Here is a 24,392-nt window from a genome sequence, read left to right as displayed (position 1 = left end):
ATTTTCAAAAAGCGAGTAAGAGTGGAAGAGAGAAGCACTTTTGATGGGGAAGGGCTGTGGCTTACCCTGAATCCAGGGGTCCTAAAACCTCTCTTTAAAAATAAGTTTGACACCTGTTTAAAACAAGCATGTTTATGATTTCTAAAGTGTTTGCGAACCTCATTCTACCTCTTTCCTCCACTTCTCAGGTCCAGAATTTGGAGGGGAGAAAAACTGTATTTATATTGGAATGGTCACTGAGGACCTTGATGTTTCTGAGCTGATTGAAACTATTGCGGCGACAGGCCGAGAAATTGAAGAGAATTCAAGGGTATGTACTGACCGTACAAGACTGCAGAGTGGCAGCATAATGAGCAGACCTCTTCTTGGTCATACTCATTGTCCTGCACTTAGTTTTCCAATAGGCCCCTTAATGATAAATGCATTCTCCTTCTAGAAGCTATGCTAGCCTGTCACCACAAAAATGACACACACAACATTGGCACTTACTTGACTTCTTTTCCATAACTCCCTCTCTCTCTCTGTGTGTGTTCCTTTATTCAATGTGCCACATCATAAATTGCTAACATTTGGATTATCACAAGGTGTTAAGCACCTAAGAACTGATTCATGAGCAAAGCAATAACAACCGGCTTAGGAATTGCCTCCCCTCCCAGCTGCAGCATCTTAATTAAATTGATCATTGCAGCTCCCTTCTCAGGTTTTTTTAAATCCAAATAAATAAATCACTTAAATAGCTCATGATAGTTCCATTTTAATTCCAGGGTGGTTAACTTTCTATAGGGCAGCAAGTAATTAATGAATGGATTTTATTTCCTTGGGGGGGACATAATGAACTACCCCACAGCTTCTGGTAACAGCTTGCTTCCTTTCCAGCTGTCATCAATAGCAAATCCAGAGACTATTAACACACTGATGAGCTTGCTGCTGGAGAGTAACATGCAACCACTTCCTGGTCTCTTTTTAGTGCTACGCTGTGCTGAGCTAAGCCAACAATTGGCATAGCATGTCATCCAAACCAGGACGAGCTGCAGCCAAGGTTTGTTCTTAGCTTGCCATGCTGTGCAAACCTGGCCGCTGATCGATCTGTGAACAGTGGCAAGCACCTTAAAGAAGCTTTCATAGAATCTTAAGAGTTGGAAGGGACCCAAGGGTCATCTAGACCAGTGTTCCCCAACCTTGGGCCTCCAGCTGTTTTTGGACTACAATTCCCATCATCCTTGACCGCTGGTCTTGCTAGCGAGGGATGATGGGAGTTGTAGTCCAAAAACAGCTGGAGGCCCAAGGTTGGGGAACACTGATCTAGACCAACTCCCTGCAATGCAGGGAGGCTGACTGTTTGAATGTGGCAGAAGGGGAAAGAAGGCCCAGTCCTATTAGTGCCTGCAAAACAGCTGTGCATGCACCAGTTTTTGTTTTTTTACCCTTTGTAAGCTCGGCTAGCTCTCTCAAGTCAATATGGGCAGTCATCCATGATTCTTGGTATTCCTACATTGGAGGTAATGCACTAGCAACACCATACCAGATCAGGAATACAAGAAATGCTAATAAGGTGTGCTGTTCAATTTCTAATCAGCTGCTGGAAAACATGACTGAAGTTGTACGGAAAGGCATACAGGAAGCGCAGGTTCAGCTGCAGAAAGCAAATGAGGAAAGACTCCTTGAAGAGGTGAGTGCCCCGAGTTAAGCCATTTCCCAGCAGCAGCTGCAACCAGGCTGCATCCTGTTTCTTGGCAACACGCTGATCTTTTCCCCAACCCCGTTTGTTTTCTCAGGGGCTGCTCCGACAGATTCCTGTAGTGGGCTCTGTGCTCAACTGGTTTTCTCCATTTCACGCTTCACCAAAGGGAAGAACATTTAACCTAACAGCAGGTGGGGTGAAACTTGATTATTATTTTGGGGGTTGAACCAACGTTAGCAACTCGCGGGAGCAATGAATTAGTAGGCCCTTCAAAGTATATGTGCGGCTGTGGTGGTTTTGAAGGAGGATGGTTATGGATGCTGTTCCTGTCCTGGTTTCTCTGCTTCTGCCTTTATGCCCTGCTGGTGACACTCTTCCAGAAGCTTCTGGTTAGCCACAGTTACAGGCAGTACAGTGGACTAGTTGGACCTTTGGTCTGATTCAGCCTGGCTCTTGTTATGTGCTCTTGTTAGCTGTTATAACTGAATAGAACTTCCAAGTTTCTATCTTGGGGATACCACTTGATGGGGAACAAGCATAGGAAGAAGGCTATTCCCTTCGTACCCTGCTTGGGGAATTCCAGTGGCATCAGATTGGTCCTTGTAGGAGGCAGGATGGTGGAATAGATGAACGCTAAGCCAGATTCAGAAGGACTCTTCCTATAGTCATAGTCTAATAGCACATAGGATGTTTTGCATATGCCCCTCTCTTCCTAAAACTTCTCAACCCCACGTGGAAAAACTGACTCAGCCCTTCCACATTGAGAACTGGGAGTGTTCTCAAACTCCCAGGCTCTGGAAAAGCCTGGGAGGGCCATTCAGAAGTTTGCAGATAGCTTCACTTGGAGCAGCTGAAGAGCTCCACAGAAGATGCTATATTTCAGAAGTAGCATCTAATGTACCACTGTGCTCAGAAGACTCAGCAGCAGCAGCAGCTTTCCAATCGTGGTTTGCTGTGGAATGTTGTTGTGTTGAAATCTAAATGGAAGGTTGTGAGACAGAAGTGCCTTTGGTACAATAAAGTTCAGCTAAATAGGATCAGATGATAAATACCATCCTCTAATTTGGCACGTTAAACCTAGTTTTCAGGTATGATCTGAGGGGCCACTAACCAGACCCTCTTCCCTTTGCCAGGTTCTTTAGAATCTACAGAGCCCACGTACGTCTCCAAAATACAGGGCACTGGGAACACCCCACCTCCCACTCCCACATCAAGCCGTGCAAAGCAGAGGTTCCCTGGTAAGTCTTCCCTTCCGTCGCGTTTCAGAGAAGCTGCTGGAGAGTTTCACCGTTGGTGAGAACCAATAGTGTCTTGCTTAGAAGTAGGTCCCAGTAGAAGCCATTCCATTAGGACAAATGGGATAATGTTTTATAAGCTCGGAACGCTGAATCCCATTCCCACTTCCATCGTTTTCTCTCTCTTTTTTGCTGTACGTGCCCAGAATCACAAATATGCCCAGGGCATATCTATCTGCAAGATCACCTTACCTCCTATATGCCCACTTGATCACTTTGATCTGTGCAACTGGCAGTGTGACAGGTGCCACATAATACTCGTTCCATATTTGTAAGGCATCAATCTTTTATGGTGGAGCAGCACTTAGGCTTTGGAACTCGCTGCCTATTGACACCAGGCAGGCACCTTGTCAACTTGTTTCAATTTGTTTTTAGTTTGCTGCGGATTTTATTTTATTTTTTTCTGAATGTTTTTAAGTTGTTTTTACCGATAATTTTATTTACTCTTTGTAAACCGCTTTGAGAATTTTTTTTTTTTTTAAACGAACAGCATAACATTTTAATGAAATATATAAATAAATGTCTACCACCGATGCCCAACCAACCTTATGAACTGGCTTGGTTTTCCATCCATAAATTCCCAACTGTGGAAACAAGCAGGCAGCATTTCAGACCTTGCCGTGACTGCGTAGTGCTAAATTGAGTGTGTGTGTTTTGCCCCAGGACAAAAGCTGTTTAGAAGGTCCTTGAGGAACTCGGATGGGTTCAGCGAGACCAGCTCGGTGAGTCACATCGATGATCTGGAGAGGGCAGAGCAGAGGCCTGCTGCAGCTCCCCCTGCTGGGCAAGGTGATTCAAAACAGCCAGAAGAAAGCATGCTTCCAAACCCGGAAAGCCCTGAAGATTCCCGGGGCGACAAGGCGAAGGCCCTGGCAAATGACTGCACTACATCCGAGGAACAAGAGAGTCTAAGATAAAATCCAGACCCTGTGCATTTTAAGACTTTGTACAAAAAAAAATGCACTCCCTCTCCAGCAGGGGCAGCCTAATGATGCATTTAAAATGTGAACAGTGCCACAGTTAGTACAGTAACGACTACTGTTAAACTTGTGATCGACTGGAGATTTTTGCACAGAGTTTAGTGGAAGAAGTCTTTTCTCCCCACCCCTCCCTCTTTCACCTTCTCTGCGGGGGGCATCGGCCTGGTTTTTCCTGTACACTTTGCCATTGTTGCTTTCTGTCCGGCTTACGTTCACATTGCCCAGGTGGTAAACAGCAGTTTCCTCGCCACTGAAGTTTGCAAATGCAGGATACAGCTTGTCTCCAGCTGGCATCCTAAAGAATGATTTGCTGCTTAATTTTCAAGACACTCTACAGACACTTCCCTTTAGGTTGGAATGATCAATTGCACTTGGTGCTATGTGTTTTTGTAAAAAAGAAAAGAAGATTCTAACTGTTTAATAAATCTACCAACTGCTCACTACCTTATTTTTAAATACCTATTTTTAGAGGTAAATCTATAGGCACCCCTCCATACGGTTCCCTTGGTTTTATGAATAGCCTTTTAAAAAAAAATCTGAAAGTTTGCTTCATGTGTACATATATAAGTGATTGAGCACCACTTTGGGCATTCCCTACCACCACCAGATAAACCTGCAGCAAAAGTTTCGCAGTCTGAGGCCAACACTCCTCTTGAAGAAGTATTCCTCACCATGGCTGCTGGGAACAGATATCCCCCACTTTCCTGCTTCAGGCTGTTAGGAGACAAACCCAATGGGATAGTTTTGCTTTAGAGCAACTCACCCCCCCCCAGAGTCTCTTTGACACCTTTCGAAAGGTATTCGTGAAACACTTTTGAGCTGACAATGTTGCATATCTGTGATGTTTCCTGTACTGCTATCCTGGATTGTTCTGATCGGTAGTTTACATTTGCTAGATATTGTAAATACCCAGAGAAATTGTTAGGTTATTTACACTGCTGCACTATTTAAAGAAATGAGCTAACTTTTTTTCTTTAATCAAAGAGAAAATATTCAGAAGCCTGTTTCATCCCCCTGTTATAATGCATTCACTTTGGTGATTGCTTTAATTCTCTTCCTATTGAACTTGCATCTTTTCATGTGGTAAGAAAATCCTGGGAGAGAGTTTATGTGATCAATCCCCAGGCCAGTCTTTGATCAATTACTTCAAAATTCATAGGTTTTGTTTTTTAAGGGGGAATTGATCCCTTTTTCCCTAAAGGATCTTTCCTGGAGTTAATAGCTTCCTCCTGCAATGACTGGTAATGAACTACAGCCTAATCCTATACTCACACAGATACTGAATGAAAGCATGGCAGTTTGCAAGGGGAATATTACAGTGATTATATTTTGCCTTGCTAAATAATGCAGTGGCAGCACCCAGGCACAGAAAATGAACATTCAACACAAGAGGAGTCCACCATGTCATAGTGGAAGAAGTTGCTTGTCTGAACCTAGAGTGGAACTGCTTTGAAACTCAAGTAACCAAACACATAGTGAAAGTACATATAAGCTGAAGGTCAGACTGAAGGCAAAATGCAGATAATTTCCCACCCTGCTAGAAAGATAGTAACTTATGGTCATGGTGGTCCAAGTTACATTAGCAGTCAGTTGTGTGTGTCAGGCTTGGAGAAGGTAGATGGTGTGAGGGAATGATAGTTGCAATATCTGGTTTGGTCCTTGGCCCAAGGAAGCAAACTTTTCTGACAACAGGCTTGTAATATCCTTCAAAGTATTTTCTTTGCTAGTGGATTTTGATGAGCAAAATGCATTGGGCATTGCCTTGGTGTGTGATGAGGACTACTGTTAAGTGTACTGTTGATTCATTCTTTATTCTAAGGAACTGGGAATCCTTAAAAAACAGACAACCTTAATAGATTTGCTTTGTTTAAATAAGAACTGGGGTGTTTTGTTTTGTTTTTAAAGTACAAATTCTCGTCTTCCTTGGCATTTTATTTGGTAAAATGAATATTAACTTGGGGTTCACTGAGGAGAAATGGGTTGAAGTTATAATCGTTAATACAAATTTTAATGTTTTTATATTGTTAAGCCAGCAGTTTTGCTGGGATACAGACCTAATTTAGATACTTCCCAAATGCTTCAATAAAGGTTCTTCAACTTGTTAGTATCTGAGTTTGTGTCAAGGTTTTCACATGTAAGCAGTTCAAGAGGAAAATAAACTTTCATGCTCAGGCGCATGTCTATCTTCCCGCTACCCCAAAAAGGGTTTCCCATTCATATCTATGGGATTGGCAACTCTCATCATCCCTGACCGCTGGCCATGCTGGTTGGAGTTGATGGGAGCTGGAGTCTGCAGGGCCAAAAGTTACACATTCCTGTAAAGCCACCTGTCAATCACTGTACTGGCAAAAGCATGTTACCTTTTTCCTGAGTACAATTTACTTCCCTCGGGTAAGTGCAGATTGCTTTTCTGAGCATCCATTTGAGATCTTTCCCCTTAAGGCCATAACTTTGCTTTAGACTCCAGTTCCTTCCGCAGATAGCTATGCAGTGAGTTCCTTGCATGCAAACTGCTCCAGAGATTGCCACAAATAATCCAGAGATGTTCTATACTAGCTGCAATCCACCTGTTTCAAATAAAGCTATTAAGGGGGGAAAACACTGGGCAACTGGCTCAAGCTGGCCTTTTAATTTTTGGCAATGCCCCAGACCAACATGAAAGTGGGGGGTGGGACTTAAAAAATGAGGGCTGGACCCAGAATTACAATGCTATACACAGCACTGCAAGCCTGCCAATTGTGGCTCGGGGCTCATGACAGAGGACTCTTGGCTCAAGAGCTCCCACAAATCCAAACAGCACCCCGGAACTTGGGAAGGATGTACATGTCTGAAGGATATTGCACCCTCCTCAGTGGTGTGACAGGGAGGCCTGCTTTATACCTTGAGCCCCACACAGACAGAATCTCATCCAGTAAAAATATAGAAACCTCACGTATCTTTGTTATTATTTGAGTCTTTGAGAACTTTTTGAGGCTATTCCGCTGTGCAAACAGGGTCGGCTTCCACAGTCTTGTTTCATTTTAACAAAAGGCGGGGGGGGGGGGGGCTATTCATTGAAGTCAAGTGCAGTCTCTGCCATCCGGAATGGCTGTTCCTCCTTTGGCACAATTCACACCTTCGGAGTCTCACTCGGACTCTTTCAAAAGTCACATCTGGTCGGTAGAGACCTTCTCCCATAGGCCACTCTCGTTTTTCCTGTATATCCAAGGTTTTCTGCTAGGAAACAGTGTCTTATCTGGAAAGGGATGCTCTTTTAAGTACATCAGAGTCGCTCTAATGTGGGAAACGAAGTGAGGCGGTTCAGCCAGAGGCGACGTCGAGAGATTCTGGAAAACAAATTGCAGAGTTAAAATACACCTTTGTCGCTACTTCTACCTGTCCCCCGTCCCCCCCCCCACCTCCAAGGCAATCCCATCAGCATAAGAAAGGCCTGGAGATCCCTATCCATGGGTTAGAATGTCAGACTAGGGCTGGAGTGACCTAGGTACAAAATCTCCATTTGGTCATGAAACTCACAAGGTGACCTTGGACCAGTTACACACACTTAATCTAACTTGCACACAGGGTTGTTGCATTGTCAGGGTAAAGTGCTTTATGTGGGGATGCCTTTGAAAATGGTTCAGAAGCTTCACCTAGAACAGAAAGTCAGCTCCCTGACTTTTGACAGGCTTAATTCAAACAGATCATGCAACACCCATTTTGTTACAGCTACAGTGGCTGTATGCTTTCTGAGCCCAATTCAAAGTAGTAGTTTTATTCATTATTATTAAATTCCTATAGGTTTTCACCTATAAAGCTTACAGCTTATACCCCAATATACTCTGAAGCACCTCTCCTGATTATAAACCTACCCAGAACTTCTAAGGCCTTTCTCCAGATATTCAGAAAAGTGACAAGAGAGGGCCTTTTCAGTTGTGGCTCCCCATCTGAGGAATGTTGTCCCCAGCAAGGCCTGCCTGGCACCTTTGCCAACCACTTTCTGTCCTTGCCTTTCCCCTCAGGCCTCTTTCTAGAGTCTAGACTGAGATCATGTTTTGTTTTTGCTGCGCTCTCAGAGCTTCCTGCAGCTGTTGTTTTGTTTTTATGTTATAATATATTAATATAAATATAAAGGTCTCACTTGGGAGACCTTTGGGTAACAAATGCAGTATTTTGTTTCTTTCGTTCTGTTTTTGAAAGGGAGGGGACAACCTCACATAAAGCCATTTGCCATCTTTCCCAGGAGGAAAGGTGGTAAATACATTTAACAAATAAGGGGCGTGAAACTGCTTAATCTTCAGAAACGAAAGCACCCCGAGTTTCTATGAGCATTTCGTTGGGATCCCGCCACCATCTTGTTCATGAGGACCAGTTACCTGCAAGATGTGTTGATCATCCTGGGCTAGCCAGAAATCCACATGGGGGAAAGGCATCCAAAAGTAAGGGCCAATGCAGAGTTGCTCCTTTCTCGAGTCATAAACGTTAACCATCTACAAAACAGCAATTTCAGAACAGCGTGTTAATGCCCCAAAATGAAAAGGCAGCAGGAGTCATGTATGTATTTATCTGGAGGCTTTGCACATGCGTGCACACACACATAATTCCTGTGTTTGCCCATGCTAAAATTACCTTGGATTCAGGTTGTGGTTTTTTTGGGTTATGGACCCACCAAAACAAGGAAGTACTGGTGCAACCACAGCAGCAAGAATTCTTCTGGCAAAGTATTGGAAGACTAAAGAACTACCTACTCTGGAAGAATGGCAGACCAAGGTGATTGAATTTATGGGACTGGCAGAGATGACCGGCAGAATTCGTGACCAGAGGAGAGAGACAGTGGAGGAGGACTGGAAAAAATTTAAAGTTTATCTTAAAAATTGTTGTAAAATTGTGGAATGTTGAGATGTCGAGGGATATGATCTAGAGAATTACAGCTGTTAAAATTGAAATTAAGAAAATTCTTAAAGGGAATTAAACACAAAATTGAATGATGGATTGCTAGAAAAAAAAGGATTTTAAAATAAGAATGCAGTGAAGGAGAGGTATGGGGAAGTCGTGTTTTGTTTGTTTGTATTTTGTTTATGTTTATGTCTATGTTTATGTTGTAAAATCAATAAAAATTATTATATAAAAAAAAAAAACAAGGAAGTACTGGAACGGGTTACTTCTGGGTTTCGGCAGTCGCGCTTTATGCATGCGCAGAAGCGCCGAATCGCAACCCGCACATGCACAGACGCGGTGCTGTGGGTTGCGAACATGCCTCCTGCACGGATCACGTTCGCAACCCGAGCATCCACTGTAATGAATTAATGGTGTTTGGGATTCTGATTTAAAACTCCTACAGTCTGTACTGCAAACTGAGCACCGGCGTCAGAAACGCCTGTGACGCAAGGCAGGCAAATGCCACAAGAAGTTACGTCTCACAATTACATTTTCTCATCTCCCGAAAACTAAAACACGTGTCTTCTTACCTTGGCTCCCGTTAAGATACTGGCAGACCGCAGATCCACATCGGGCCCCTTGTCTGGAAACGTTGCATGGAAAATCTCTCCCGTTTTAACATTCGCAGCTGGAAAAGCAACATCGGATCACATGGAAAGGCTGTCACACAGAGGGCAGGGGCAAATTTGCTCCCTGTTGCTCCAAACTCTTAGGATGGAGCTAAAGCCCACAAGTTAAAATTACATGAAATGAGATCCAGATTATAATAATAATAATAATAAATTTTATTTATATCCCGCCCTCCCCAGCCGAAGCTGGGCTCAGGGCGGCTAACAACAATCAAGTAACCAAATAGTTGAATAATTGAATAATTGATTAAACATTAGCATCAGCTTCCTAATGGTACACTGCTCAGCTGTGGAACAGGTGGCCTTGGAAAGTGGTGGGTGATCCTTGATTAGAGCTTTCATTAGAGGTTGCCTGGCAGGGATGCAATACACCATTGATCTTGTGCATCAGTTGTGGGTTTGACTAGATATTTTAAGTACCTGTGAACTCATATGATTCTGTATCCCATTGCAATCATGCTCAGAGTAGTTCCACTGAAAGTAATAGACCCTAGTAGCTTATGTCTTTTAATTTCAATGGGTATACTTTAAGAGGAACTTTACCTTCTAGATCAGCGGTTCTCAACCTGTGGGTCCCCAGATGTTGTTGGACTACAACTCCCATCATCCCCGAGCTCTGGCCTTGCTAGCTAGGGGTGATGGGAGTTGCAGTTCAACACCTGGGGACCCACAGGTTGAGAAAGGCTGTTCTAGATCCATTTCAATCAAAGTTTAAGCCCTGTTTGGGCAAAGAAACCGCTTTGGTCAGCCTGTATGATGATATCTGCCAGGAGACAGATAGGGGAAATGTGTCCCTGTTAATTCTCCTCAACCTCTCAGTAGCTTTCAATACCATCGACCATGAAATCATTCTGGAGCGGTTGTCCAAGTTAGGGGTGGGTAGGGCACTGCTTTGTGGTGGTTCCAATTCTACTTGGATGGACTGGTTTGGCCCTATGGAGCCTTCAATGTGGGGTTCATCTGGGTTCAGTTTTCTTCCCTGTGCTGTTGAACATCTCCATGAAACCACTGAGCATTGTTACTCAAAGGTTCGGAGTCCACTGTCAGCGATAAGCTGATGACACTCAGCTCTACTTCTCCTTTACATCTGCAGGTGAGGCAGTGGAAGTGCTGGACTTGCCTTGGTAACAAACTGGATGAGAGCCAGCAAACTGAAGCTCAATCCAGTTAAGACTGAGGCACTGTTAGTGGGTGGTTCCCTAGACTGGATGGCTGGGAGGTTGCCTGCTCTTGTTGGGGTTACACTCCCTCTGAAGGAGTGGATACACCTCTTAGGGGTACTCTTGGATCCTTTGCTATTGCTTGAAGCTCAGGTGGCCTCAGCAATGCTGAGTGCCTTCTATCAGCTTTGGCTGGTAGCCCAGTTGCGCCCCAATCTGGACAAAGATAGCCTAACACCTGTCATCTATGCTCTGGTAACCTCTAGGTTAGATTACTGCAATGCATTATATGTAGGGCTGTTAGTTTAAAGGCAAATGTTTTGTATCTCCTACTTCTCTGGCACCTAAGAGAGCAGAGGAAAATGCATGGAAGAACCATGGGTTGGGCAGCCTTATTGATACAGAAGGAAACCATGGTTTTACAAAACATCTGAACTTGGCATAAAATTAGAAGTCCAGGAAAAGTTTAAATTTCTGATCTGGTGAAAGCAGACAATATACCTACCAGAATAGGATCTTCTCCTTTAGCAAAAAAACCAAAACCAAACCCAAAAGGCAGAGTGTCTGAACCTCTCATTAAACCACCTGCATCATTTGTAGCTAGCTTGATGAATTGACACCAAATGTGAACATTACTCACCAATTCCATAAATGAATGGCAAATGTTTGCCTTTCTCTTGCCGGTCATTTAATTCTGTTATTTGAAAGAGAGAAGGAGAGAGGGAAGGAAAGATATAACTAATTCTTCCATGGAAGAGGACACGTTTTTAAAAAAATCAACATCAAGCTTGGGAAGAAACTGAGATACAAGTCCCTGCCAGGTATACACAAATATAGGACTCATCAAATATTCATTCAAATTTGGGACATCAGTCTGGGGTTGGGAGATGCTACTTTTAAGGATAGTCTCCCCGCAAGGCGACCTAAAAGTCAAAGAAACACAAAAATACAATGCAGATATCCTTCTCCAGAACAAGGACTGGGATCTGACATCAGCATGCATTGTGACATATGGCTATAGTTGCCATATGCATACCATACAGAGTCGGTCACGACTGGACCCAAAATGGTCAGGGGTCCCTTTACCTTTACCTTAGGGACGCGGGTGGCGCTGTGGGGTAAACCACAGGACTTGCCGATCAGAAGGTCGGTGGTTCGAATCCCCACGACAGGGTGAGCTCCCGTTGCTCGGTCCCTTCTCCTGCCAACCTAGCAGTTCAAAAGCACGTCAAAGTGCAAGTAGATAAATAGGTACCACTCCGGCAGGAAGGTAAATGGCATTTCCGTGTGCTGCTCTGGTTCGCCAGAAGCGGCTTAGTCATGCTGGCCACATGACCCGGAAGCTGTACGCCAGCTCCCTTGGCCAATAAAGCGAGATGAGCGCCGCAACCCCAGAGTCGGCCACGACTGGACCTAATGGTCAGGGGTCCCTTTACCTTTACCTTTACAGTACTGCTTTAGCAGGAACAGCTTTTCCCAAAGGATCCTGGGAACTGAAGTTTGCTAAGGGTGCCAAGAGTTAGGAAAACCTTATTCTCTCACAGAGCTACAATTGCCAGAGTGGTTTTTCAATCAATCAAAAAATCAATTGATTGCTCTTCCTAGGGAACTCTGTAGCTCTGTGAGGGGAATAAGGGTCTCCCAACAACTCAGCACCCTTAGCAAACTACATTTCCCAGGTTTCTTTGGGGGAAGACACAACTGTTTAAAAGGGGCATCACTGTGCTTTCAACGTACGGTGCTGATGTGGCAAGAACAGCTTAGGCCAGGTAGCTGAGAAGATGGGGAGCAGAGGAAAGTCGCCCATTGGAAACAGTTACCTGTCACGCAGAAGGTCACTAAATGGACATTATCCTGCAAACGGTCAAACGCTCCTAGGAATAACAAGAGGGGAAAGTGTGAGACCTGCCCAACAGAAGGAGATATTTCCAGGCTACATAGAAAGAGTTCTTTTTTAAAAAAGAAAAAAGGCAACATTGGATAAAAATCCTACATTAGCCCCACGCAAAGTAGACCCACTGAAATTAATGGACATGACAGGTGCCTATTAATTTCAGCAGGTATCCTGAGTGGGAGCTGGCTGACTCCAAGCCATGCTAATAACCAATTCGTTCTACTTTAAGCAGTCATGGTTTCCCCAAAGGACTCTGGGAACTATAGCTTGTTAAGGGTGCCAAGAATTGTTAGGAGACCCCTATTCCCTCACAGGGCTACAATTCCCAGAGTGGTTTAACAATCAATCCATCTTACAAGGAGACTCTGGGAATTGGTGCAAACAGAGCTTAAACCATGGGTAGGCGGCCTCAAGATTAATAAAAATAAGACTAAAATGTTGACTAAAAATCTAACTAAGGAAGATATTGTAGAACTAGAACAAAAGATGGGAATTATGACAGCAAAGAAAGTGAAATACCTTGGAGTGTGGATATCAGTGAAAAATATTAACCTATATAAGGATAATTATGAAGTCACTTGGAAGAATATTAAAAAAGATCTTGAAATCTGGGAGAGATTGAGGTTATCTTTTCTGGGGAGGATAGCGGTTATCAAAATGAACGTTCTCCCCAGAATGTTATTTCTGTTCCAAACCATTCTGGTACTAAAAGGTCTGAAGCAGTGTAAAGAGTGGCAAAAGGGCCTTAGTGAAATACATCTGGCAAGGCAAAAGACCACGAATAAAAATGAAAATATTGGTGGACAAAAAAGAAAGAGGGGGATTCTCTCTACCAGATCTATGTTTATATTATGAAGCGGCGTGCTTATTGTGGCTGAAGGATTGGATAAGATTGGAAAATAGGGACATCTTGGACTTGGAAGGTTTCGATAACAGGTACGGGTGGCACTCGTACCTGTGGTACGAAAAGGTGAAAGTTCATAGAGGCTTTCTAAATCATATTTTTAGGGGACCACTATTCCAAGTATGGGAAAGAAATAAAAATATATTGGAAAGGAAGACACCTTGGTGGATCTCACCAATAGAGGTGTTAACTATAAAAAAAATAAACATGGAAGGGAAGAATGCCACCTATGAAGAACTAACTTGGAAGACAGATCAAGGGATTAAACTTAGACCATATGAAGAGATCAAAAATTTATTTACAGGGTGGTTGCAATACCACCAAGTAAATGACCTGCTAAAAGAGGACAAAAAGAAAATAGGATTTGAAGATAAAAAATCTAAATTTAATGTAGAAGTTATAGAAGGTAAGAACAAAACACTGTCAAGGATGTATGATATTTTGCTGGAGTGGTATACAAAAGATGAGGAGGTGAAGGAGGCCATGATTAAGTGGGCGATAGACATTGGATATAACATTGATTTTGAGAGGTGGTTGGAACTATGGAACAGGAATATGAGATTTACGGCATGCCCGGCATTAAAGGAAAACCTGTGGAAAATGATCTACAGGTGGTATCACACACCAGTGAAATTAGCGAAGATTTATAAGTTGAAGGATAAAAGATGCTGGAAATGTAGAGAGGTAGAAGGTGACCTCTACCATATGTGGTGGTCGTGTTGCAAAGTGAGAGGCTTTTGGGAATTGGTTTATAATGAACTTTAAAAAATCTTGAAATATACATTTCCCAAAAAGCCAGAAGCTTTTTTGTTAGGAATGGTCGGTAAAGAAATTAAAAAAGAAGATAACACCTTGTTTCTATATGCTACGACAGCTGCAAGAATTACCGTATTTTTCGCTTTATAACACGCAGTTTTTTCCTCCTGGAAAGTAAGGGGAAATGTCTGTGCGTGTTATGGAGCGAATGCCTACAGATGGCAGGGGAATCCGCTGCAGTTGTGAGCAGTCCGTGGCTCTCTTTGAAACTGCAAAGCGGGTGTAAGCGGCTCCTGTCAGCGAGCCGAGCCGGGCAGGAGGGAGAGAAGCAGAGCGGGGTTGGTTGCTTTAAAACAACCCCGTGCTCTATGTCCCTCTCTCTTCTCCACTGAGCTGCTAAGTAGCAGCAAAGCTTTTCAGCCAGCCTAGCCGGGAGGAGGGAGAGAAGCAGATCGGGGCTGGTTGCTTTAAAACAACCCCGTGTCCCTGCCTGCAGTTTTTTGCTGTCCGATTTTGGATCAGCCACTGTAGGGGCTGTGTGTGTGTGTGTGTGTGTGTGTGTGTGTGTGTGTGCTTGAGCTATCATTCTCCTCCTCCTCCTTCCTGTTCACTCTCACAGCGCCCCAGCGCTCTCCTGCGACTTTAGGAGTGATACTCTGTGTGTCTCTCTGTGTGTGAGGCATCGTTCTCCTTCTTTTGCTTCCCCTTCACTCTCCCAGCGCCCCTGCTACTTCCAGCGCCCCTGCGACTTTAGGATTGATACTCTGTGTGTGTGTGTGTGTCTGTGTGTGTGTCTGTGTCAGGCATCGTTCTCCTTCTCTTGCTTCCCCTTCACTCTCCCAGCGCCCCTGCTACTTCCAGCGCCCCTGCGACTTTAGGATTGATACTCTGTGTGTGTGTGTGTGTCTGTGTGTGTGTGAGGCATCGTTCTCCTCTTGCTTCCCCTTCACTCTCCCAGCGCCCCTGCGCTCTCCTGCGACTTTAGGATTGATACTGTGTGTGTGAGAGAGAGGGGGGGGGATCGTTCTCCTTCTCTTGCTTCCCACTCCCAGCGCCCCTGCCTCTCCTGCGACTTTAGGATTGATACTCTGTGTGTGTGTGTGTGTGTGTGTGTGTGTGTGTGTCTGTGAGGCATCGTTCTCCTCTTGCTTCCCCTTCACTCTCCCAGCGCCCCTGCGCTCTCCTGCGACTTTAGGATTGATACTGTGTGTGTGAGAGAGAGAGAGAGAGGGGGGGGATCGTTCTCCTTCTCTTGCTTCCCACTCCCAGCGCCCCTGCGCTCTCCTGCGACTTTAGGATTGATACTGTGTGTGTGTGTGTGTGTGTGTCTGTGTGTGTGTGAGGCATCGTTCTCCTCTTGCTTCCCCTTCACTCTCCCAGCGCCCCTGCGCTCTCCTGAGACTTTAGGATTGATACTGTGTGTGTGTGTGAGAGAGAGAGGGGGGGGGGATCGTTCTCCTTCTCTTGCTTCCCACTCCCAGCGCCCCTGCCTCTCCTGCGACTTTAGGATTGATACTCTGTGTGTGTGTGTGTGTCTGTGTGTGAGAGGGATTGTTCTCCGCCTCCTGCTTCCTGTTCACTCCCCCAGCGCCCCTGCGACTTTAGGGCGACTTTAGCATGGATCCACATGGATCCTCAGGATTTTTGCATTGGGCTACCCCAAACTCACCGTCAGATCACATGTCTGTGGCCACAGCATGAACCACAAAAATCATACATCCACTGTTTTGTTTAGAATATTTTTTTCTTGTTTTCCTCCTCTAAAAACTACGTGCGTGTTATGGTCTGGTGCGTGTTATAGAGCGAAAAATACGGTATGTTAGCACAAAATTGGAAATTAGAAGTAATACCCAATATAAGTGACTGGCAGGTTAAAATGATAAATTATGCGGAGCTTGATAGAATATCAGGAAGATTAAGGGACCAAGACGAACAGAAATTTCATGATAATTGGAAGAAATATTTAATGTATATGGAATCTAAATCTCAGGTGACACTGGCGGGGTTGAAATAACTCTAACAGCGGGAAAGGCTTATGTAAAAGAGTTAAAAAGTACGTGATTATATAATTTATTCGATACTTACCAAAGGAGTGGAGGGAAGTCCAAGGTTCAGTTGAGATTAACTCAGTTATGTATTTTATCTATGATTTGTGAAGTGGATATAATTTGTATAAGGTATGTGGTGGATTTTTTGTTTATGTTTTTTCTGTATATATGTGCAAATATGAATAAAAATTTATTTAAAAAAAAACAAAAAACCATGGGTAGGCAAACTAAGGCCTGGGGGCTGGATCCGGCCCATTCGCCTGCGGACGGTATGGGAATCAGTGTGTTTTTACATGAGTAGAATGTGTGCTTTTATTCAAAATGCATCTCTGGGTTATTTGTGGGGTATAGGAATTCATTCATCCCCCCCCCCCAAAAAAATATAGTCCAGCCCACCACATGGTCTGAGGGACAGTGAAAAAGTTTGCTGACCCCTGGCTTAAACCTTGATTGAAATGGGAATTGCTGTGGCCTCAGAGCCATATCAAGCTGGCTCGTAACTCTCATAAGGCTCATAACTCTAGGGCAGTCCTTCTCAACCTTGAGTCCCCAGATATTGCTGGTCTAGCCAGCATGGTCAGTGATCAGGGATGATGGAGTTGTCGTTCAAGATCACCTGGGAGCCCATGGTTGAGAAAGGCTGCTCTAAGGTGTCTACTCGGGCATCATGCCAAACCACTGTAGCAAAAATAAAAAGGCCCCAAACCATGGTTTGCCAACCCCCTGGAAACTGTGCTGTCAGATTCTAGTTTGCCAACTCATCAGAAACCGTGGTTTGCCAGCTCAGCCATCACGCCAGGCCACACTTAAACGTCCTTCCACCGCTTGATGCAATGTCTGAATCCAGTCACTGTGGCACAGCAGAGGTTGAGCAGCATTCCCAGTGGGCAGGGCTTAAGTGCCATTCATTCCTCTTTGTCCCTCCCCATGGAGGACCTACATGCAGGATTTGGTGTGAGCCCATGCTATCCCCAACAGCGTAAACCTCTCACAAGCTCTGCAAGCTTTACCTGCACCCAGTCGGAATTCTAAACTTTGACAGAGGGAGTAGGAATGCAAACTTACTCAGGAGCTGATTGGTAAGTCGCTGGGATAAGTGCCTGTCATCGCTGAATCCTCCAATCAGGTGTACTTCCAACCTAACAACAAGGACGGAAGTTGGAGATATAACCTGTTATCACCGGCAGATTAATCGACTAAAGCCTTAGTTGAGTGGGATCCACTGAAATTTATCAAGCGCTTTATTTATTCACTTTTACTCTTATCTTGATTGTGGTGAATTGATATAATAGGAGGAGGAGGAGGAGGAGGAGGAGGAGGAGGAAGAAGAAGAAGAAGAAGAAGAAGAAGAGGAGGAGTTTGGATATGATATCCCGCTTTATCACTACCCGAAGGAGTCTCAAAGCAGCTAACATTCTCCTTTCCCTTCCTCCCCCACAACAAACTCTCTGTGAGGTGAGTGGGGCTGAGAGACTTCAGAGAAGTGTGACTAGCCCAAGTTCACCCAGCAGCTGCATGTGGAGGAGCAGAGACGCGAACCCGGTTCCCCAGATTACGAGTCTATCGCTCTTAACCACTACATCACACTGGGAATGTAAAATAAATTATTACAGGTTTCTGTCATCTGTCTGTCCGTCCCCTCCCCACTTATTGTTGAGTGGTAACAAACTTATCACAGTTTATTTCATCTTAGATTTCCTTAAACACTGTCAAAAAGGCATACATATCTGAAGAGTTTGGAGGGGCAGTATGGCCTAGTGGTTACAGTGGCTAGACGAGGGTTCAAATGCCCACTTGGCCATGAAGCTCAGTGGGTGACCTTGCGCCAGTCATGGCCTCTCAGCCTAACCTACCTCACAGGGTTGTTGTGGGGATTAAATGAGGAAGTGGGGGAGACCCATGTATCACTTTAGCGCCTTGGAGAAAAAGGTTGGGGTATTAAATATAAATAAAATATCCATATTAAGTAAATTAACTGTTAGTTGATCATCTGCCCTTTTCCAGTTTGCTTGACGGCCACCAACAGTTAAAGAGAAAAGCTGACCTTCCACATTCCGTGTTAGGAGAAAGCACTTTCACTGCATTTGTGATTAACAAAACTTCTGTCTCCGTATCCGATCCATCGCAGTGAGTCAAACAGATAGCCCCGCTGCCTGAGGGAAACAAAAATACAATATGGATGGTTTGCATGTTCCGGACAATGGCAACTACAGTCAGCAATTGCTGCCTGTACGTTATCAGGTTCAAGGTACCTGTATTACTTTAAAAGATAAAAAGGTAAAGGACCCCTGGACGGTTAAGTCCAGTCAAAGGTGACTATGGGGTTGCAGCGCTCATCTCGCTTTCAGGCCGAGGGAGCTGGTGCTTGTCCACAGACAGCTTTCCAGGTCATGTGGCCAGCATGACTAAACTGCTTCTGGCGCAACAGATATGTAGCGCTCCAAGCTTATCTGGAGCTCAAAGCCCTCCCTGGGCCACACCCCAGAGTTTATACTTGGTTAAGCATGTCCCTCAACTCTTAAAATGCTTCTTGCCTTCCCAGATACTTGGATGTCATCAGCCAAAACCTGTTGTACTGGCTGAAAAACCCTATAAATCAGAGGCATCGAAATCCAGGGGCATAGTTCAAAAGCAGCAAGGAACCCAGAGCCCAATGACATACCTGTGTGTCTAAGGACCACCAAATGGCAGGTGGTTGCATCATCTGATCCGAGAATAGAGACAGAAGCTGAGGAAAAAGGAGGAGAAGGAAAAGTGAGGTCCTGGCGGCTTTTTCTTAACTTTTGGATGGAACTTCCTTCGCGCCAACCTACCATCCTTAGGAGTGGTGACTGCAAATTCTCTCTGCTGGACATAGAGAAGTCCTTTGGGGCCCACTGATTGAGCAGGCTGACCTCTTAAGATTTTGGCTTGTTCCTGTAGAAAATGGGGAAACAAAGTCGTATTTAGGTTCCCAGCTAGCACAATCGTTCTGAGATCAGAAGCCCTCAACGTTTGACTGTGTGCTGCAATTATGGATGTTCGTAGTTAATTTTTTGTGTTAACTGCTTTTTTATACTTTTGCAAAACACTCAGAAGCATTATTTTGGGACGAGGTGGTCTACAAATAAATAAATAAATGATTTCTGACACCTAAATCAGTAAACGAAAACCCAAGAGCTTTCCTTAAGAGTTGGAAGGGGCCCTGAGGAGCATCTGGTCCAAACCCCTGTTATACAGGAATATGCAGCTGTCACTTACAGGGATCGAACCTGCAGCCTTGGTGTTATCAGCACCAAGCTCTAACTAATGGAGCTATCCAGCTGTCAAAGCAAATCTTCCGGGCCAAATTACAAATCACTTGGAACTGCTTAGGGGATTTATTCCCATAAACACACCAGGGTGTAACAAACATGGGGTGGGGGAGGGGAGAGTTCAGCCCACGGTGATGTACCAATATTGGGCCATTTTGTGAGGACACGTCAAAAGCCAGCCACTTCATCCTATGGGCAAAGATGGCGACAACCAGGCATGGGCTGAATTTTCCTCTGTGGAGTGGTTGCTTGCAATAAATTCCAAAACAGGGGTCACAGACATGCTGCCTGCAGGTGCCAATGTTGCCACCAGTACCTCTTATGGTGGCCAAGAAAGATCTCAGTCAATATCCCCTCAAAAAAATCCACAGTTCACAAAGAGACCTTTGGTTTTCCTGCCCAGTTCCTGTTTGCCCTAGCTTGGCCTCTCCCACATTGGGAACCTTCCCAATCATGAATTGAACCAACATTGAACATCCTCTTCCATTCCAAATGGAGCAGAGGTACAAAATGCTCTCTGTAAGAGGTTGGCTGATGTGGGTGCATTCTCCCCCACTGACAGGGAAAACAAGCCCACACCGTATTTTAGATGTGGCAGCCATTTTGTGATCTCTCTCCTCTTTCACAAACGCACACATACAGTAGCCATTTTGTGGTTTAGTGGTTGGAACATCAGACTGGAACCTGGGATACCAAGATTTGAATCCCCACTCAGCCATGGAGCTCTCTAGGTGACGTGGGGCCAGTCACTGCATCTCAAGTCTAACCTACCTCATATGGCTGCTGTGAGGATAAAACCATGAATGCCATCTTGAGTGCTTTGGAGGAATATGAAAGTGACAAGTAAGCGATATATAAAAGACATTCCAAAATTCCAGTCTGGCCCCCAAAAGGTGGGCCGTCCCCATTAAGTATATGGGGGGGGGGAAAGAACCTGTTTCTCAAGTATTTCAGGGAGCAGGGGAGAAAATCAGCGAAGGTTTGAGGAAGACACAAGAAGGGCATGAAAAGAACATCTGCAAAAAGAGCAGGGGTGGGGAAATTTGGTTGCATTTTTTTAAAAAAGGGCAGGCCAGTGGAGAAAAGCCTGAAAGCAGCCCATGCAAAATAGAAGTTGAGAATTACCTTACATCAGGACATTCAAAATAAATTGAAAGTCACAAGCTCTCAAGTCATTAACACCATTAACACCAAAACAATGGCCGCTTAAATGTGCAGCATATTTGACTGATTGTATTTATAGCCTACTTTTTTCTCCATGGCACATACATGGTTCTTCCCCTCATTGTTTAATCCCCACAACAACCCTGGGAGGTAAGGATGACCAGCGAGCTTCGTGGCTGAGTGGGGAACTGAACCCTGTTCTCCCAGACCCTAGCCCTATAACCACTGTACTGCACTGGCTCTGTATTTAAGCTAGAAGACACCACCTTTTGGGAGCATCCATGCACCCTGGCATTGCGTTCCAAACACCTGTGTCTCAGTGCATATTTGCTCAAAAGTAAGGCTGTAATCCTTTTCTACACCAGGGGTTGGTGTAAAAACATATAGCTTTCCAGATGCTGCTGAACTAAAGCTAAAGGGACCCCTGTCCATTAGGTCCAGTCGTGACCGACTCTGGGGTTGCGGCGCTCATCTCGCTTTATTGGCCAAGGGAGCCGGCGTTTGTCCGCAGACAGCTTCCGGGTCATGTGGCCAGCAGGACTAAGCCGCTTCTGGCGAACTAGATCAGCACACGGAAATGCCGTTTACCTTCCCGCCAGAGCGGTACCTATTTATCTACTTGCACTTTGACGTGCTTTTGAACTGCTAGGTTGGCAGGAGCAGGGACCGAGCAACGGGAGCTCACCCCGTCGTGGGGATTCGAACCGCCGACCTTCTGATCCGCAAGTCCTAGGCTCTGTGGTTTAACCCACAGCGCCACCTGCATCCCGCACTGCTGAACTACAACTCCCATAATCACCAGCAAGTGTGGCCAACAGACCACTTGATTGTGGAAGCTGACCCTGGTGGTCCCTTCAAAGTACAAGTCTGTGATCAACATCTGGAGGACCAAATATCCCCACAATGCTGCTTTACAAGCACAAGTGCACGCACACACACACACACTCTTACCTGAGAGTCATTCCCACTGAACTCGATGGGGCTTACTTCAGAGTAAGCATGCACATGATTGCACTGGCGTTGTTGTTTCTATTAAAAAAACTCCCATAGAGTTCAATGGCGCTACTTTCCAAGGTAAGCGGTGCACAGAGACACAGCCTCCGAAGAGCACCAGAGCAGAGCAAACGGAAGACATTTCATTTTATTTCAAATATCTGCATCTAAGGACGCACCCTCCAACTCACACCCTCAGCCCTGCCCCCCTTTCTTCTCTCTTCTATTAATGAATAATCCCTATAATCAGCTGCCAGCTCGCAGCTCACCTCCAGCTCCGGGAAGGTGTAGATCAGCTCCCTCGTGGGCTGGGACAAGTCGACCCGCTCCCCATTGACCAGCAAAGGCATCTCGGGGAAGCGCCCAGCGCAGGAGCCGCGGAACTTCCTGCCGGAGACTCTCAGCTGAGCGCCGCGCCACGAGGGCGAGGCCAGACCGGGCTGCAAAGGGCGCTGGGAAATGTAGTCCGCGGGTGCATTGGGAAGAAGGTGGGGCGGCGTGGGAGGAGGATCGGGGGAGCCCTCGGGGGTCAGGGGAGAGGGAGTAGCGTCTATTCCAGCCCGAGGGCCACTTTCCTCCAAGGTCAATCTTCGGGGGGCCGCATAGCAGCGGTGGGCAGGGCCAGAAGCGAAAGTGGGCAGAGCAATGCCTTTCTGTATTAAAGGAGTTTTTTTCTCCTGGCATGCCTAATACCTTTTAAAAAGCCATTTGTGTGTGCATAACCGCTCATGCACACAGTCCCATCAGCTGCATGTAATATATATATATGACATATGACTGTTAAGGTTTATTTAATATTTCATATCCCACTTTCCAATTAAACAACCAAACAATAACATCTCGCTTTCCTATTTGGATAATATTAGTTTGCAGTGAAAAACAAAGGTATGAAAGCGAAGGTCACTTCACCCAAGAAGGGGCTTACGGGTAACGACTAAACTCTCAAAAGGGGAATGGGATTGTTGTACATTTGGGAAAAACTGACCTGTGGAACAGCCCAGGTGACGGAACTCAGAGCAAGCCCTCAAATTGTCAAGTCCTTAAAGCTAAGGGAGTGTCATTAAATTACAAACTGAACCACAGTCCTTTTTATATATATATAAAAAAACACAACTACTTTCTTTTACAATACAGGTATGTTGCGCAAGAGCACCAAATGCTATATTACTAACAACAACAACAACAATTTTATTATTTGTACCCCACCCATCTGACTGGGTTGCCCCAGCCACTCTGGGAGGCTTCCAACAGAGTATACAAAAATATACAGTGGTACCTCGGTTTAAGAACAGCCCTGTTTACGAACTATTTGGTTTACGAACTCCGCAAAACCGGAAGTAGTGTTCCGCTTAGCGAACTTTACCTTGGTCTAAGAATGGAATCTGAAGGGTGGAAGGGCACCAGTGGCGGGAGGTCTTATTAGGGAAAGCACACCTCGGTTTAAGAACGGTTTCGGTTTAAGAACGGACTTCCGGAACGGATTAAGTTTGTAAACCAAGGTACCACTGTACTCTGAATTCCACAAAACAAAAGCACACAGAACATCATGAGAACGACAATGAGTCCAGAAAAGAATTTATAGCAGCTAGGCGCAACATAGCTTATCAAAATTGTTATAGTGACACAGGATCTCACGCACCTCGATTTGCTAGTGCGTGCAAATGAATCGCCTCTGCAGCCTGCCCCTTAAGCATCCTTTGCAAGACTGCCTTGCATCAACAGGCCTTTTCAACAGGACAATTTTTTTGTCACTGGTCAACTCCTTACTGACCTTTCTTGCCTTCTTATGGCAGTTGCAGTCTTTATATCTGCTCTACACCGCTTTGACGTTTTCTATACAAGTTAGTGGCATATATAATATTTTTAAATTAAATAAATAAAAGCTATGCCCCTCCCATTTCTTGCTTTTGTGGTTTGTTTGTTTGTTTTGTTTTTTGAAGAAGTGCCTGTGCTCTCCAGCCCGTGGGCTCTTTTCAGACTCACCCCTGCCCCTGAGCAAGAGGAATAGCTGGCAAGCAGTAAGTGTAGCCTTAGGAGGCTTTGCCCTCGGGTGGGAAAAATATTGCGCCCGGGAAAGGGAGATGGGAGTCAACAGACACTCAAGGAATAGTTTCCGAGAAAAAGCTTTATTTCTACCATCCATGAACTGGTAGAAGGAGCGAGTGTGATAGTTCACAAACAAGCACGAGTTCACAGTATTTTGCACAGAGCATATACAGTGGTACCCCGCAAGACGAATGCCTCGCAAGACGGAAAACCCGCTAGACGAAAGGGTTTTCCGTTTTGGAGGCGCTTCGCAAAACGAATTTCCCTATGGGCTTGCTTCGCAAGACGACAGCCCATAGGGAAATCTCCGGGACAGCGGGGAAGCGCAGCGCGTCTTCCCCACTGTCCTCGGACCTCCCCCCGCCGCCCGGCTTCGGAACGAAGCTCCGAAGCCGGGCGGCGGGGCGGGGACGCCTTCTCCCGCCGCCCGGCATCGGAACGAAGCTCCGAAGCCTGGCGGCGGGGCGGGGACGCCTTCTCCCACCGCCCAGCTTCGGATGGCTTTCCTGAAGACTTGGGGTGGGAGGAGGGTTTTCCTTCCCACCGCCAACATTCAGAATGCTGTTCTGAATGTTGGCGGTGGGGAGGAAAAACCCTCCTCCCACGCAAGCCCCGGGAACAGAGGAAAAGCG

General features: G+C 45.3%; 2 protein-coding genes across 2 annotated transcripts in view; one reads left to right on the top strand and one right to left on the bottom strand.

Moving 5' to 3' along the window:
* Nucleotides 1–6,060, top strand: part of PDXDC1 (pyridoxal dependent decarboxylase domain containing 1) — a 35,744-nt gene extending 29,684 nt beyond the window's left edge. The window contains exons 19-23 of the mRNA XM_077918507.1: nucleotides 189–310; nucleotides 1,577–1,669; nucleotides 1,776–1,872; nucleotides 2,815–2,919; nucleotides 3,640–6,060. Of these exons, the coding sequence (XP_077774633.1) occupies nucleotides 189–310; nucleotides 1,577–1,669; nucleotides 1,776–1,872; nucleotides 2,815–2,919; nucleotides 3,640–3,893 (671 nt within the window). The 3' untranslated portion in view covers nucleotides 3,894–6,060. The remainder of the gene's footprint in view (nucleotides 1–188; nucleotides 311–1,576; nucleotides 1,670–1,775; nucleotides 1,873–2,814; nucleotides 2,920–3,639) is intronic.
* Nucleotides 5,937–22,309, bottom strand: NTAN1 (N-terminal asparagine amidase). Its single transcript, XM_077918508.1, has 10 exons — nucleotides 21,984–22,309; nucleotides 19,078–19,180; nucleotides 18,927–18,992; nucleotides 18,309–18,417; nucleotides 17,330–17,403; nucleotides 12,483–12,536; nucleotides 11,303–11,356; nucleotides 9,404–9,501; nucleotides 8,312–8,425; nucleotides 5,937–7,282 (listed from the first exon to the last, which is right to left on the bottom strand). The coding sequence occupies exons 1-10, from the start codon at nucleotides 22,062–22,064 to the stop codon at nucleotides 7,103–7,105; spliced, it is 933 nt and encodes a 310-aa protein (XP_077774634.1). The 5' UTR covers nucleotides 22,065–22,309; the 3' UTR covers nucleotides 5,937–7,102.
* Nucleotides 22,310–24,392: the final 2,083 nt, after the last annotated feature.

Source organism: Podarcis muralis, chromosome 14, assembly GCF_964188315.1.
Source record: "Podarcis muralis chromosome 14, rPodMur119.hap1.1, whole genome shotgun sequence".
Classification (NCBI taxonomy): domain Eukaryota; kingdom Metazoa; phylum Chordata; class Lepidosauria; order Squamata; family Lacertidae; genus Podarcis; species Podarcis muralis.
Note: the sequence above shows the minus strand (reverse complement) of the source record. Positions and strands in the feature narration are given on the sequence as shown.